We start from the raw sequence: 15,591 nt of genomic DNA, 5'->3' as shown, positions 1-15,591 counted from the left end.
GCTCCACACTTTGAGCCATACTTCTACCTTCGGCTGTTTGCTGGTTACTTGACAATCAGAGTCGCACAGATTTTTCAGGCTTCAAACCAGAGTAGCTAGGATTATAGGCATGAACTATAGGCTGCTGGCTTAAAAAACAAAAACAAACAAACAAAAAAACCCACCAAAAAACAAAACACATTCTTCCTGTTCATTTTTTTAAATGGTTGGTTAGTTGAAACCATTCTTAATAAAGATCAAACATCAAGAGAATAACTCTTTTCTCTAAATTCAACACTCCTCTGTGCTTTAACACCAACTGCCTGTTAGGCCCAGGCCTAGGACTAGGTTTGAGCAACTGTGAACTAGTGGCTACACAGAGGGTGCTCTGCTTCCTGTAGAGAACTGAGAGGCAGTTAACTAACACCTGTCCTGACTTCCATGCTCCCAGCTCCCCCCCCCCCCAGCCCTGATGGCTCCCGCCTCCCAGCCCAGGAATGCAGCCTCCCTACTACCTCCCACCACTCAGGGTAATGGGTTGCCTCAGAATGTTGGGCAGACAGCCATGTCAGGGAGGGGTCCGGAAAGTTGGCAAAGAAAGAGGAGTTCTTGCCTGGCAAAGTTAAGCTCTGGTGACCTTTTGCATGTGGAATTGTTTTTCTTCCTGCTGGGGGTTGGACCCAGGGCGCTGGATAGGAATGGCTGTGGCTGAGGCCTTGAGTTTTGTCTTTTTAAAAAAATTGCTCAGGCTAGCCAGGACCTTTCAGTCCTCGGCCTCAGTCTCCAGAGACTACAGGGGCCACAGCTGGGTGATGCCATACTGGTGGAAGTTGGGGTGTGCTGAGATTTGCATAGAAGCTTGGTAACCGTGCACTACTGGACACAGCACTGTTTGTTTGCTCCTGCCGTGATGGTGCACTGCAAACAGCACTGTTTGCAGAGTCCTCAATGACTCTACGGAACTTAAACTAGAGAACCAAGTCCTAGCCTGGAACAGGACAGAGGCCTTCGGACCGGGGCCAAGCCGGCCAGAGCCCCAGCGCCGACCTTTCCCGTGCGGTTACGGCAGGGCTGGGGGTGGGGGGCGAGGGCATGGTCCGCACCCTGGATTCCCCGGGGCCGCCCCACCGATGTGGGAACCGGTTCGGTTCCCGTGTGGTGTTAGGAGCGACGCTGGCAACTCGGGCATCCTCCACCGACCGGCCCGGGGACGGGGCTCCGACCCCACCGCGCCCGGGGACCCCGGAACCCGCCCCCCCTCCCCCGCGCCCAGGGATCCCGGGACCCCACCGCGCCCGGGGACGCCCCGAGAGGTTCCGGGGCTCCGGACCTTGGCCTTGGCGCACGGGGTGGAGGCGGAGCGAGCCTCCGGGCGGGCAGGGCGGGCGGGCAGGGCCGGGGCCGGGGGCCGGGTGGGGTCCTCACCTGCAGCAGCGCGGCCAGCAGGAAGCACAGGTACCTCTGGTAGCCGCCCATCTCCCCCGCCGCCTGGAACGCCCGCTCCACCTCCATGGCCGCCGGCCCTGCTTCCTGCCCGGCGCTCCGAGGGGTTCGGGGTGCGCGCGGCCCGGACCGGGAAGAGGAAGCGGGCACCGGCGGGGCGCGGCCTCGGGCGGATCCGGGAGGGGCCCCGCCAGGGCGGCGTGGAGGTCTTGGGTTTCAATCTCTGCTAGTTGCGCGTGTGCACGTCGCACACACACAAACCTAGATAACGTACATAACACGCAAGACCCCCAGCGTGCGCACGGATACACGTGCATTCTACACAATAGACACACGTGTGCATGCCATATACTGGAACATACGTATTTTTACTGGGTTTTCTTACAGCAACTCGTATAACACGAAGTTCCTTGAACCTTTAGCTCCTGTGCTTCTGGCTCTCCTTTGCAGCGTAATCCCCACGGCAGCGGGTGCTTCTTCCCAGGTACTGCTGGTTCTTCCCCTTTCTCCTCTTCTTCCTCTTCTTCTTCTTCTTCTTCTTGAGTTTGGGTCTGAGAAAAGAGATTTCATGTCTGTAAAGTATTCTTCCAAAGCATTGGAAGTACATCCTACATGTCTGCAGAGGTATACACGCTTTTGTTTTGTTTTTTAAACCTGAGGAACATCCCCCCACCCCCTGTAAGCCTTCTTTCCTGCAGAAATGACACACCCGGTGTGAGCGGGTTCCCTTAACTCAGAGGGCCAGGTGCAGAGCCCGGTGGCCACAGTGCCTCGATGGATACACTCACACTGTATGGTGGGAACAAACCGGTCACAAGAGAGTCAGGGAACTCTGGGGGACAGGCCAGGGAAGAAGGATCTAGAAGGTAGAGGGAAGATGAGAAGGAAATGGGATTAGCAACGAGATGGATATCTTTCTCATCTTCTGACATCACAATGTGATGATGTTCACTAAAACAAAACCAAAACATTATTAAGTGGGTGGAAAATGAACATTCAAGCACTGGTGGCTCATGCCTATAATCCTACCCACTTGGGAGGCTGAGATCTGAGGATGAAGGCTTGAAGTCAGAAAAATCTGAGATAGTCTTCCATCAACCAGCAAACAGCAAGAAGTGTAGCTTCAGGGGTTAGTTAGCACACTAACCTTAAGTGACAAAGCCTGGGGACACCACCCATGCCCTGAGTTCAAGCCCCATGACTGGTGTGCGCGCACACACACGCACAGTTCCTTTCATAAAGAGTGGCTAGGCTCTTCTGCATCCTGCCCTGCCTGGCCAAGCATGGTGTTAAAGCAACCACGCCCCACCTGTGGGTGGGCACTGGTGCCAATGGATGGATAGGTCAGGGTGAGGAGAGGAAGGAGTGTGCCCGCTTGCGCCCTAGGACATGGACCGGGGAGAGGCGGGCAGGTGAGGAAGGAGCTGTGTGCTATGTGGAGGCTGTGGTGTGCAGCCCCCTTCCTGTGGAAGTCCCATGGGGTGCCCCTCCCCCCCATGGAAGTCACTCTGGACAAAGTTACACAAATGCAGGAAGAGAATTTGCATGATTTTCAAAACCAAACGAATCCTTAATTTACTGGCGAACAGCTCCTGGAGCCAAAAGCTCACATTGCATTTTAAATGACATGAACTCATCTTCCTTCCCAGCCGTCATTTGCATGAGCTGAGTCTTGCTCACCGCCAAGCAGAGCACATTGCAGCCTCAGCTGCGAGTTCCCGCCTGAGCACTGGAAAGCGCCGTTTTCTAGTACTTCAGTTCAACTATCAGGGACAGCCAGCTTCTTCACTGTTTTCTTAGCGCTGGGAACTTTCTGAATCAAATAGAAATTATAGAGATTCCATCCCCCCCCCCCCGAAAATGAGTATTCAGGACAGAGTGCTTCACTACACATTCCCCACTGTAAATGGCATATTAAAGAAACCGCCAAGCCTAACTCAACATGATATTAACAATAATAAGGCTAAGGGAAGTTAAGTGATACACATAGAAAACGCTGGCTCACACCTTTAATTCTAGCTACTTGGGAGGCAGAGACAGAAGTGAGATTCTAACTCAGACAGGAGAGTCTAAAGGAAGGTTGGAGGGTGCTCTCTCTGCTATCCAGGGATGGGAAGTCTGAAATTGGTGGTTCCCAGTTCAGGGACTCACCATGGTGGGAATTAAAACCCTCTCTCAAAAATAACCATCATGCTGGGCACTGGTGGTTCACCCTGTAATCCCAGCTGCTCAGATTACGTTTTAAAGCCAGCCCAGGTAAGAAATTATTATTTTTTTCTTCTAATCAGTCATGGGGCTTGAAGTTAGGGCCTGGGCATTGCTCCTGAGCTTTTTTGCTGAAGGCCAGTGCTCTTCCCATTTGAGCCACAGCTCCACTTCTGGTTTTCTGGTGGTTAATTGGAGATAAGTCTCACAACAGATCTTAGCCCCCTGACTAACTAGGATTACAGGTGTGAGCCACCAGCTCCTGGCCTCTGTGAGATTCTTATCACCAATTAAACAGCAAAAAACTGAAAGCAGAGCTGTGGCTCAAGTGTCAGAGTGCCAGACTTGAGCAAAAAAAAAAAAAGTTCAGGGACAGAGCTCAGGCCCTAAGTTCACACCCCAGTTTTTGCACATACAATAAAATAATAACAGTTAAAAAGTAGGGCTGGAGACATGGCTCAGAGGTGTCTTGTCAACCTAGCAAGCCTAAGTCCAGGAGTTCAAACCCTAGTACCACCACCAAAAAAAAAAAAAAAATAGGCCACTACTTAAAAATAATAAAAATATGTTTTTCTTTAACAAAATTAAGGGATATATTGAATTTATACAGCAGGTCACACTCGGAGGAGCAAAGCATGAAGCTGAGTTTCAAAAGTTTTCTGACCCTCTCACCATTACCAAAGACCCTCAGGTGTTGGCCCACTGTCTGCGAATCACTCTCTCTTATCTGGAAATATAAACATGCGCCATGATAACACTGGGGGTTGAATATTTGAAGTGAGGGCTTAGTATTCTACCATTTACCCCATGCACCTAAGCCTTGCCTTTTTGTTTGCTAGTCCTGGGGTTTGAGCCCAGAGCCTCACACTCTCACTTTGCCTTTTCTGCTCAACACTGGCACTCTACTGCTTTGTGCCACAGCTCCACATCCATTTTTTGCATACCCCCCTCATCTGGTTTTGGAGTGTGCAAATTTACAAAAGCTCTCAGTTCTGTCTGCCTCCACAGAGGGGAGTCGAGAGCTGGTGAAAGCCCTTCTGTTTCTGGTGTTGGTGGCATCTGCGGCCTGCATCCCCACACCTCTCTCCCTCCTGCCTCTCCCGTCCAGTCACCAGGAAGACTGCGAGCTGAGAGGGGACAGCAGGAAGCCCCTGACACACAGGACTGGACACAGGCTGTGAGAGACACACAGCCCACAGCCCATGCTTCCGGGGAATCCAGGAAGCCAGCCACTTCCAGGCTCAGGACTGGTGCTCCCCGCATCCCTCCCTCCTCCCCTCCCTTTCCCTTTCCTCTTCGGCCCCTCCTTCCCCTTCTCCTCTATAGGCCTGCCCCCTTCCCACCCTTCCCTCTGGCTCCGCCCTCTGCTCTCACACAGGCTGTCCTGGGATGTTTTCATCAGCTCCTATGTGGACAGGCACTGTGAACGTCTGTCTTTCTCCACGGGCCTAGCACGCTGGTCCCCACGCAGGGCCTCCGGGCAGTGGTCCATGGCCGCCAGGGTCTGTCTGGGGTGTGGGCACTGGCTGGAGTGACTGCTCTGTGGGAGCAGGGAGGAGCATGCACAGGATACACGAGTGACGGGCAGCATTGGGCAGCTCAGTTGAAATGGCTTCCTCGCCTGGAGCCACAATTGAAGTCAGAGCTTCCGCACCCACGTAGCAAGTGCCCCCCCCCCACCCCCCGCAAAGCTATGCTTTTGAAGAGCCTCCTCACAGGTGGGCAACACCTTCCTCTACACTAAGAAATGGCCATGTCTCCACGAATCTTCCAGAAGGGAAGCCCCTGGGTGGATCTGAGAGAGATGCTTTTCATGTCAACTTCAGGAATGGCAGGGGAGGACTACAGAGGCGTTGTAGAGCGCCGTCTAGTGAGTTCACCTCTGAGGACAGGAGGAGATGACAGCGACAAGCAGCTCTGCAGCCAGGTGGGTGGGTCATTCACCCTATGCACACCGTGCATGAAGGATGTGCTTGATGAAAACATGGATGGCCAGGTGCCCATGGCTCACACCTGTGAGCCCAGCTACTCAGGGGATTGCACTCTGAGGATTGCAGTTCAAAGCCACCCCAGTCAGGCAAGTCCCTGAGCCTTGTATCTCCAGTGAGCCACCAAAATGCCAGAGGTGGAGCTGTGGCTCAAGTGGTACAGCACTGTCCTTGAGTGCAAAAGCTCAGGGACAGTGCCCAGGCCCTGAGCTCAGGCCCCACAACTGCATCATATTTTCGGATCCCTTCATCCACTGTGGGCATCTGGGTTGTTTCTGTACCTTGGCTACGGTGAACAGTGCAGGGTGGGATAGGTGTGGTCATTTAGGCTTTCTTGAGCACCTACTGTGTGCTTAGCCTGCATTCTGTCAGGAGTTGAAAGCCTGAGAGGCAGCTCCCCTGTAGCCCACCTAAAGCACCTGCGGCCTTTCCCTAGCCTAGCTAGCTCTCATTATCACCTATCTTGGCTATTGAACAAGTTCCCCAGGGGCTTTAAGTGCTTTTGTTCTTAGATCTCCACCTTGCCTTTTAAGGTGGCTGAGCAAACTGAAAAGACATCTGCCCTGTGGGCCTGCCCACACTTCCCAGTGAGACTTCCCTAACATCCCAGCTTCGCCATTAGACTCACCTTCCCCCACCGGTCTCTGCACCCACAGGTACTATATTTGGCTGTTAGGTGCTTAATAATTAATTGTGTACTTTGACAATTTCTTCTCCTTATTAATTCTAGCTGGTATCTAGTTCACTTACAAGATTGATTCCGGTTTTTAAATGCTCATGTATTCCTCTCCAAAAGAAAAACCCACATGGATTTAAAACTCCGTGCATACTTTAAATGCATCCACTTGACAGTGTTATAAAATAAATGGTTTAAAGCAGAAATATCAAGGATTTTCCATCATCACTGCCAATCAAATGGAATCTGGATGAGAAATGCTTGCTCTGGGAGAAAAGTCCCAGGGGTAAACTTGGGGAGGTCGGAACAGAGGTCCCACGGCTTGCCAGGGTCACACAGCACCCAGACTCTGGTGGGCCTGGGCGTGTCTCCTGAGCACGACCCTGTCAGACAACATGCTGGCCGCAGGCAGGCTAGTTAATACAGTCCACCCTGACCAGGAATCCCTTCAAGTGTTACGTTCTTGCTTTGTTCTCTGTTTGTGTGCAGGGACTTGAACCCAAGGCCTTGAACACCGGGGAGGCCTGCTCTCTATGGCTGATCCCACTCTCAGTCTTTTGTTTTTGTTTGTTGTCGGTGAGGCTTGAACTCTGGGCCTGGGTGCTATTCCTTAGCTCTTCAGCTCAAGGCTAGTGCTCTACTACTTTGAGCCACAGCGACATCCTGTGTTCTGGTGGTTCATTGGAGATAAGAGTCTCGCGGACTTTTCCTGCCTGGGCTGGCTTTGAACCACCATCCTCACATCTCAGCCTCTTGATTAGCTAGGATGACAGGTGTGAGCCAGCATGGTTAAGGGAGACAAATATTGAGATGCGATTTGTGCAACACTGGAGCTTGAGCTGATGCTTTCACTCCCTCCTTTATTATTTTTTAAAACTCAAAGCTAGTGCTCTACCAAATTTAGCCACAGCCCCACTCCTGGTTTTTGCTGGTTGATTGGAGCTAAGAGTCACTTGGATTATATCTGTCCCCACTGGATTTGAAACCTTGACCCTCAGATCTCAGCTACCTGAGTAGTGAGCTTTACAGGCGTGAGCCTGGGCTGTCCAACCGTTTTCCTCTCACCAGACATGAAGGACCCGCAAATAACTGGGCTGCAAGTGACTCAGATCAGTGAGGTGGCAGGTGGTAGAAATGGCACCAGACCTGGACGGGTCCTAAGGGACACGGAGAGGACGTGGGCCTGGGAGGACACAGTGGGTCTGTGGGCCTGCGAGGACATGGAAGGGGTGCAGAGGGTTCATGGAGGGAATGTGAGGGGACATGGAGGGGACGTGGGCCTGGGATGACATGGAGGGGAAAAGGAGGGGACGCGGAGGGGAGGTGAAGGGAACACAGAGGGGACACGGAGGGGACACGGGCCTGGGAGGACACAGTGGGTCCATGGGGCTGTGAGGACAGGGAGGGGACGTGGAGGAGACACAGAGGATGTGGAAGGGACATGGAGGGGACACAGAGGGGACACAGAGGGGACATGGAGGGGATACAGGGGACACGGAGGGGACGCGGGCCTGGGAGGACATGGAGGGGAAGAGGAGGGGATGCAGAGGGGATGCAAAGGGGATGCAGAGGGGACACAGAGGGGACACGGGGCCTGGGAGGACATGGAGGGGAAGAGGAGGGGACGCAGAGGGGAGGTGAAGGGAACCCAGAGGGGACACAGAAAGGACACTGGCCTGGGAGGACACAGTGGTTCCATGGGCCTGCGAGGACAGGGAGGGGACATGGAGGGGATGCAAAGGGGACACAGGGGATGTGGAGGGGGCATGGAGGGGACACAGGGGATGTGGAGGGGACACAGGAGATGCAGAGGGGACACAGGATGCGAAGGGGACATGGAGGGGATGTGGAGGGGACACGGAGGGGATACAGGGGACACGGAGGGACACAGGCCTGCAGGGACACAAACGGGGGAGAGGGGTTCACCTCCTGCTCACACCGCTTCCACACAGAAGACAGACCAGTGGTTTAGAAGCAAAGTCCTCAAACAGGCAGTGCAGTTTTAATTAGTTGAGTATGGAGACTAATTAATATGCAAATGAGGAGCTTACCAGTATTAATCATCTGTTTTACTAGGCTGCTTTTCACTAAAGAGTTTCTAACGAGTTTGCAAATTAAGTTTCTTTGACACTAAAAAATCAGCTAAGCGGCTGTGAGTGTGCTCCCTTCTAACTCAAGGGCAGATAAAGGGGATTTTTTTCTGTTTATTTGTGTTTTGGATGAAACACAGCCATGTTAAAAACCAATTCCCTTACTGGCAAGCACAGAGTCAGCCCCTTCCAGGCGTGACTGAAATCATTTCAGCGAGAGACCGGCGTGTGTTGTAGCAGAAACACAGAGCAACCACTGTAATTTAAAAACATGCCGCCTTGAAGGCCATAACCAACATCATCAGATGCCCGAGGGCCGGTGGCTTAGGCCTGTGTGGCTAAGACCTGGAGGATCTTGGTTTGAGGTCAGCCTTGGCAGAAAAGTCCTGGAAAGTCTTTTTTTTTTTTTTTGGCCAGTCCTGGGCCTTGGACTCAGGGCCTGAGCACTGTCCCTGGCTTCTTCCCGCTCAAGGCTAGCACTCTGCCACTTGAGCCACAGCGCCGCTTCTGGCCGTTTTCTGTATATGTGGTGCTGGGGAATCGAACCTAGGGCCTCGTGTATCCGAGGCAGGCACTCTTGCCACTAGGCTATATCCCCAGCCCCTCCTGGAAAGTCTTTTCTCCAATTAAACAGCAAAAAGCTGGACTGGAGACATGGCTCAAATAGTAGAGCACCAGCTGTGAGCAATAAGGTTGAGCAAGAGTGTGAAGCCTTGAGTTCAAGCCCCAGTACTGGATTTTAAAACTCCATCTTAGGGCCTTGAACTCATGCTTGTGATTTTGCTTCCTTGGAAACGTTGGAGATTGGTTGGGGTATGAATGATCACAGATGGAAGTATGGGGTGGGTTTTCAGGCTTTCCTCGTCTCCCCCAACAGATCTTTCCATCACAGCCTCCTGACAGGGAGGATGACAGGTGTGAGCCACCGGCACTCAGCTTGTCCTTTGTTTCTATGCTTCAGTGCTGGGACTTGTACTCCGAGCCTGTGGAGCTGTCCCTTAGCCTTTTCACTCAGTGGTGGTGCTCTACTACTTAAGCCACAGCTCCACTTCTAGCTTCCGTGCTGGTTAATTGGAAATAAGAATTTCTTGGATTTGTCTGCCCTGGTTGATTTCGAATCTCGATCCTCAGATCTCAGCCTTCTAATTAGGTAGGATTGCAGGCGTGAGCCATCAGTGGTGTCCATTCCCCAAAGCCTTATATTTTTTTGGCCACAGCCTTAGCTACATCTCACGGCTGGTTGGAAAACCCTGCTAGGTTCAGATTCATTGAAATTCATTGCCAAAAGAAAGCAAGCCTTAATCAAAAGGATGAGATAGATGTTTGCAAAGAAATGAGGGCCAGAAAACTCATTCCAAACGAGCTTGGGCCGGGCTGCAGTACAAGCTCCTCTTGGCAGGTCTGGACCAAGGTTCTGGGAGGAGCAGGAGTGGAAAATGGAAACGGCTCGTCTGCACCTGCCCGTCCTCCAGGGATCTGGCTGTCTCTTCCTGTGACGCAGGGCTGGTGCGGGCTGGTGCGGGCGGCTGCGGGCTGTGGGCTGCGGGCTGCAGCTCCCTGCCCTGCCTGCCCAAGCAGCCCTGCTCTTGAGGAGACACAGGGGGCTCTGGCTCTAGGACGGCCCATCCCAATGCCATAAGCATGTTCTCTGTGTGCATTACACCAGCCTCTAGCCACATGCGGCCTGGGCTTTTCAGTGTGGAACTGAACTTTAAATTTGAGTTCATTTTGATTAATTTTCATTGATTGATTGGTTGTGTGTGTGTGTGTGTGTGTGTGTGTGTGTGTGTGTGTGTGTGTGTGTGTGTTCTGGGGTTTGAACTCAGGGCCTGGACACACTCCCTGAGCTTTCTTTTTTTCTCAAAGCTAGGCTTCTACCACCTGAGTCATAGTTCCACTTCTGATGGTTAACTGGAGATAAGAGTCTCACAGCCTTTTCTGCCCGGATGGCTTTGAACTATGATCCTCAGATTTCAGCCTTCTGAGTAGCTAGGACATAGCCATGAGCTACCAGCACCTAGCTTCCATTCTCATAATTTTGAAACTACATAGAATGAATAAAAATCTGAAGCATTTTGTCCCCAGTATTTAAGTGGTGTCCCCATAACCAAATGGAAAGGAATCGACCCTGCAGGACAGGCAGGCCTTCTGACCCATGTCAGTAGGTCACTCCCAGCCACCATTGCTGCTTTGAGATCAGAGAACCTGAGCGTCCTGATGCAGGACAGTCAGCGGAAAGTGTCCTCCCTTCTGCTGGGGATAAAGAGGGAGGCTTTAAAGCTACGTTTCTTGATTTAATTTGTAGCTGATCAGCTGCTCACTTCCACTTCCTTTTTCTATTTGTTTTATATCTCTGTACCCCAAACTTAGACAGAGTCAAGTAAGATTAAATCTTCGATCTTCACAGTTGGTCCTCTTAGGGAACTGTCTAAAGGACGGTCTAGTAAGGACAAAGACATAAAAATAGAAATAAGCTGAATGCAAATGGTAACATATGATAACCTCTAGATAACTGCTGTTTGGAAAAGACCACAGAACCACTTAATGTCAAAATTCACTGGAGTTAATTCACCACTATTAAAAAATTATAGCATCAAGGATCATAATAACTGATGAGTTATAATGAGAAATAAAGGCAATCAGCTCTGTGTGTGTGTCTGTCTGTCTGTCTGTGTGTTGGTACTGGGACTTGAACTCAGGGCCTGAGTGCCAAGTGTTTTCACTCAAGGCTGGTGCTCTACCATTTGAGCTATGGCTCCACCTCTGGCTTTTTGGCTGGTTGCTTGGGGCTAAGAATCTCATAGACTTTCCTGCTCAGGCTGGCTTTAAAGTGTGGTCTTCCTATCTCAGCCTCCTGAGTAGCGAGGGGCACAGGCAATCTTATGGTTAATGAAGTGGCGGTAAGAAGGCCTCTTGATTTTTCAGAAACAAACATACGAAAGCAAGATGAGAACTGGAGGTGGGCTGGATTAATTGTCTGCTAATACACTCAAGCTAATAGACACACAACATTTGTTCTTTTGAAAAGTTAATATTCATTTAGGGCTATATCTGTAGTAGGCAAGCAATAAACTTTGGTGATTATTGTTAAAACATTCTTGGGGTAACACATTTTTTCCTGTGAATTCTGAGTAGGGGATGGAAGCTTCTGCCATTTTAATTCTTTTGTTAATGTCTTTATGAATGCAATTAACACTTCATTCACGCTGCTTTGTTTCTGGATCCCATTAGGATGTGGTTTATGCCAGTTTCTCTGTCCCAGGAGACAGCCCACATCACACAACATGTCACTCAGCCATGTGACTGAGCACTGACAAACTTAATTTGCAGAAGGGAGTGTGAGCTGACACCACACCGGGGGACAGTTGTCATTTCATTCCAAGGTGGCATCGGCCACCTCCCTCCCCGGCGTCTCCCCGGGAGTGCGGGTACACCAGGAAGCCCAGGGCAAGGAGGGGAGGCAAGGCCGGAGGACAGCGTCCACGTGGCACCAGACGCTGGCTGAGTTCCCAATGGTGGAGGGAGAGCTGTCCCTGGGGCGGGCGAGCCCACGCTCTGCTCTCTATAATGAAGAGTTTCCTTTACTTAAGAGGCGATTGCTAACACCTAATAAATATATAAGTCAGGTGTAAATCAGCTCTGACTACAACCCAAGAACAGAGAGAACACGGATGTTCCCATCTTGGTGTGGCTGGGGGAGTTGTTCTGCAGAGAGAGGAATGACATAAAACAGCGCCTCCGGCCTTCCCGCCTTGGAGGTCACTCTATGGGTCGGGGACATGCAGACCGCAGAGAGGCAGGCCTCCAAAGATGCGGCCATGTGAAACGAATGAAAGGGTTCCTGTCCATGATAGATTATTTTCCCTTTATATTAAAGTCTCTCCCCCAATTGATGGCATCATTTCTATTTCAAATATCAGTGTGATATTTGCTTAAGAGCCAAAGGCACTGTGGATGAATATATCTGAATCTTACTCAGAGACAGTGCGGGGAGAGAGGCAGGAGATTTCACCATGGCAGGAGAAATCACCATGGAAGAGAAGGAAAAAAGAAGGGAGGAGGGAAGGGGAGAGGGATGGATGCAAGAGAGGGAGGAAGGGAGGGAGGAAGGGAGGAAGGAAGGGAGGAAGGAAGGAAGGTAGGCAGGAAGGAGCTAGGGACAGGAGACGGAAGGAAGGAGAAAGGAAGAAAAAGAACAGAAGATGGGTGGAGGGAGGGAGGAAAGGAGGAAGGAAGGAGAAGAGAGGAGGAAGGAAGGGGGAGGAAAGAAGAGGAAAGACAGAAGGAGCATCATGTATCAGCAGGGACGGAGGCTCACCGTGGGCCTCTGCCTGACAGGAAAGCCATGTGAGTGAGTGGGGACCAGTGCGTCTTTTGCAATTCTAACTTTACTGAATGGCATGGTGATTGATTGCTTTTCTGAGTTGTTCCAAATATCTAACATTTACTCCACCTGGGATGCGCCTTCCTCCCAAGATCTTTCTCCAGTCCCTGTCCATGCAACACTATTGTAGTCTACACCCACAGGCTGGGAGTGCATCCCTACTGAACTTGTAGCCCCTGGGCACTAGGTGTGATAGCTCACTACCTGCCCAGGCACCTGTGCACGAAGGATCGATGCTTGCAATCCTAGCTACACAGAAGGCTGAGAGCTGAGAATCCCAGTTCAAAGCCAGCCCAGGTAGAAAAGTCTATGAGACTTCTCTCCATTGAACCATCCAAAGGCTAGAAGTGAAGGTATGGCTCAAGAGGTAGAGCACCAGCTTTTAACAACAACAACAACAACACCCAAACCAGACATGAGGCCCAGAGTTCAAGCCCTTGTAATGGCAGAACAAAACAAAAACAGAAACAATCAAAAATCAAAGAGAACAGGATTATTTTGGTTAATTTGGTCCTATGTAACAGCTATGGCATGCTGTATAATGTATTTTATTCCTGATTACTATGTATTATAGCACATAATAGAGCCACCAACTCACCATTACCAGTGACCCTAATCAAAGGTTATAGCGTGGGTAATTTCATGAGCAGCTGTTTTTTTTTTTTTTTTTCTGAAGCAAAAAGTTGTCAATGGTCAGTTGTAAAACTATGGTGTGATTTATGAACTACAGCTCATCAGAATGAATAAGATAAGTTAATCTCCAAAAGTAAAAAGAGAGGTGGAGGAGGAAAATAAAAACCAAAGATCTTCACTTCTGTCTTTGTACATTTTATTAATAGAACAACAATGACAACCCCCCCCCCCCCCCCGCACACACACACTGCCTTGCCTGACTTCAAACCGCGGGTCCCTTCGTGACACGCACACAGGGTCCGAGCTGTGCTGCGTGTGAGGAGGATGCAGATGTATGGATGTGTTGTGTGTTTGTGGGGCTCTCTCTCGTTCCTTTCCCCTCCCAGGAGTGGCCTGACAGCCCCAGGCTTGCAAGCGCCTCTCTCCCAGGGCTCCCGCGCCCTGGTAACCATGGAGACCACGACGATCGATTAGATGCCATCTGATCTCAACCTCATAAAAAAAAGGCAGCAGATGGCAGCCAGGCCACTAGACCTGTCTCAAGAGAGACGGTGGGGAGAGATGGAAGGGAAGGGAGCTGGGGAGGCAGGGCGGGGCGAGTGGGCAGAGGAGGAGAAGGCAGGAGCCCCAGTGGACTGGGAACATTAGGAGAGAGTAGAAGTGGGGGGTGGGAGGAGGAAGGGAGGGAAGGAGGGAGGGAGGGGGAGAGAGAGAGAGAGAGAGAGAGGAGTACAGGGACAAGGACCAGAGGTGACACTGTGAATATATGACACTAAAACCCAGCTTTGCAAGAGACCTCTATAATCTGTTGGAAAGAAAATAAAGAAATCAGGCTAGCTACTTCCTAACTTTGCTGGTGCTGGGCTCCTCCTATCTATCTATCTAATTTTTTGTTAGTCATGGGGCTTGAACTATGGGCCTGGGTACTGTCCCTGAGCTCCTCTTGAGCCACAGCACCACTTCTGGCTTTTTTTGTTTATGTGGTGCTGAGGAATGGAACCTAGGGCTCCGTGCATGCTAAGTGAGCACTCTACCGCTGAGCCACATTCCCAGCCTAAAGAGTACTTCTGTTTTTTTGGGGTGTGGGGCTTGAACTCAGGGCCTATGTATTGTCCCTGAGCTTTTTTGGTCATGGCTAGCACTCTACCACTTTGAACCACAGCTCCACTTCCCATTTGTGGCTTTTTGCTGGTTCATTGGAGATAAGAGTCTCACAGATTTTTTTCTGCTCTGGCTGGTTTTGAACTATGATCCTCAGATCTCAGCCTCCTGAGTAGCTAGGAGTACAGTAGGTATCCAGTTTAGAGGATTTTATTTTTGAAAAAATAAGCAAGCAAGGTTACTTATATAAAAATTTCATTGACTATATAGGATGAGAAAAAATAACTGTCAATTAATTACACATTTTTTAAAATGAAAAAAATTGATAGCACAAGCATTGAATCCCAAACAAAAACCCCATGAAAGTTTTTATCACTTAACTTCACCAACAATATGACAACCCTGCCTAATTTTTCTCTTCCTCTTCCTTCTTCTCAGATATCCAGGTGACAAAGATTCTGTAATCTATCCCGTCAAGAGAGAATAAAAAATAAATCAACCTTTCCTACTTTTCTAGAGCATGGACAGTCAGATTTGTTTTCTATTAATAATTTTAGAAAAATACCGTGAGCTTCTTAACTCATTGGAACCATCCAAGAGATGTTTAGCACAGCAGTTTATTTGGGGAAATGTCCACCTGCGTTTTGTCACAGATGAGCTGGGACTGTCTGATGTGTCTGTTGTTCAATGCCTGCTATTGACTGCGCTTTGCTGTGAGGGCGCTTGGGGATTCATCTGCTGTGCTGCGGGCTGCGGGCTGCGGGCTTCTTTCCCCTGGTTTTTGTGGAGGCGGTGCAGTGTGCACGGCCCCAGGGGTGCTCTGAGGAGGCCTGGGTCTCAGGGGGGCGGGAGTGGTTGGCTGAATCCTGGTGTCTAGGAAGGCCGGTTCTTCCTTAGTCCCACCCTGGAGTCCCTGCTGTGCGGGCTTTTGTTTGCTGGGGTGCCGGGGATCAAACCCAGGACCTCTGTGCCAACCTAGGACTTCTGTGTCCTAGACCAGTGCTCCAAGCTGACCCACCGGCCTGCCAGCCCTCTGCACCTGGGGTCCTGAGTGGGAGCTTTGCTGCTAATCTCCCCTGCCCTCCACCTTCA

The 15,591-nt window shown here is 50.7% G+C and overlaps 1 protein-coding gene across 2 annotated transcripts in view; it reads right to left on the bottom strand.

The window, feature by feature from the left end:
- Positions 1 to 1,530, bottom strand: part of Slc22a15 (solute carrier family 22 member 15) — a 33,073-nt gene extending 31,543 nt beyond the window's left edge. For both annotated transcript variants that reach the window (XM_048351846.1, XM_048351847.1), the window contains exon 1: positions 1,405 to 1,530. In XM_048351846.1, coding sequence (XP_048207803.1) covers positions 1,405 to 1,491 — 87 coding nt within the window. In that variant the 5' untranslated portion in view covers positions 1,492 to 1,530. The remainder of the gene's footprint in view (positions 1 to 1,404) is intronic.
- Positions 1,531 to 15,591: the final 14,061 nt, after the last annotated feature.

The sequence above is a fragment of the Perognathus longimembris genome, chromosome 7 (assembly GCF_023159225.1).
Source record: "Perognathus longimembris pacificus isolate PPM17 chromosome 7, ASM2315922v1, whole genome shotgun sequence".
Lineage (NCBI taxonomy): Eukaryota > Metazoa > Chordata > Mammalia > Rodentia > Heteromyidae > Perognathus > Perognathus longimembris.
This window is presented reverse-complemented; position numbering and strand designations above follow the sequence as displayed.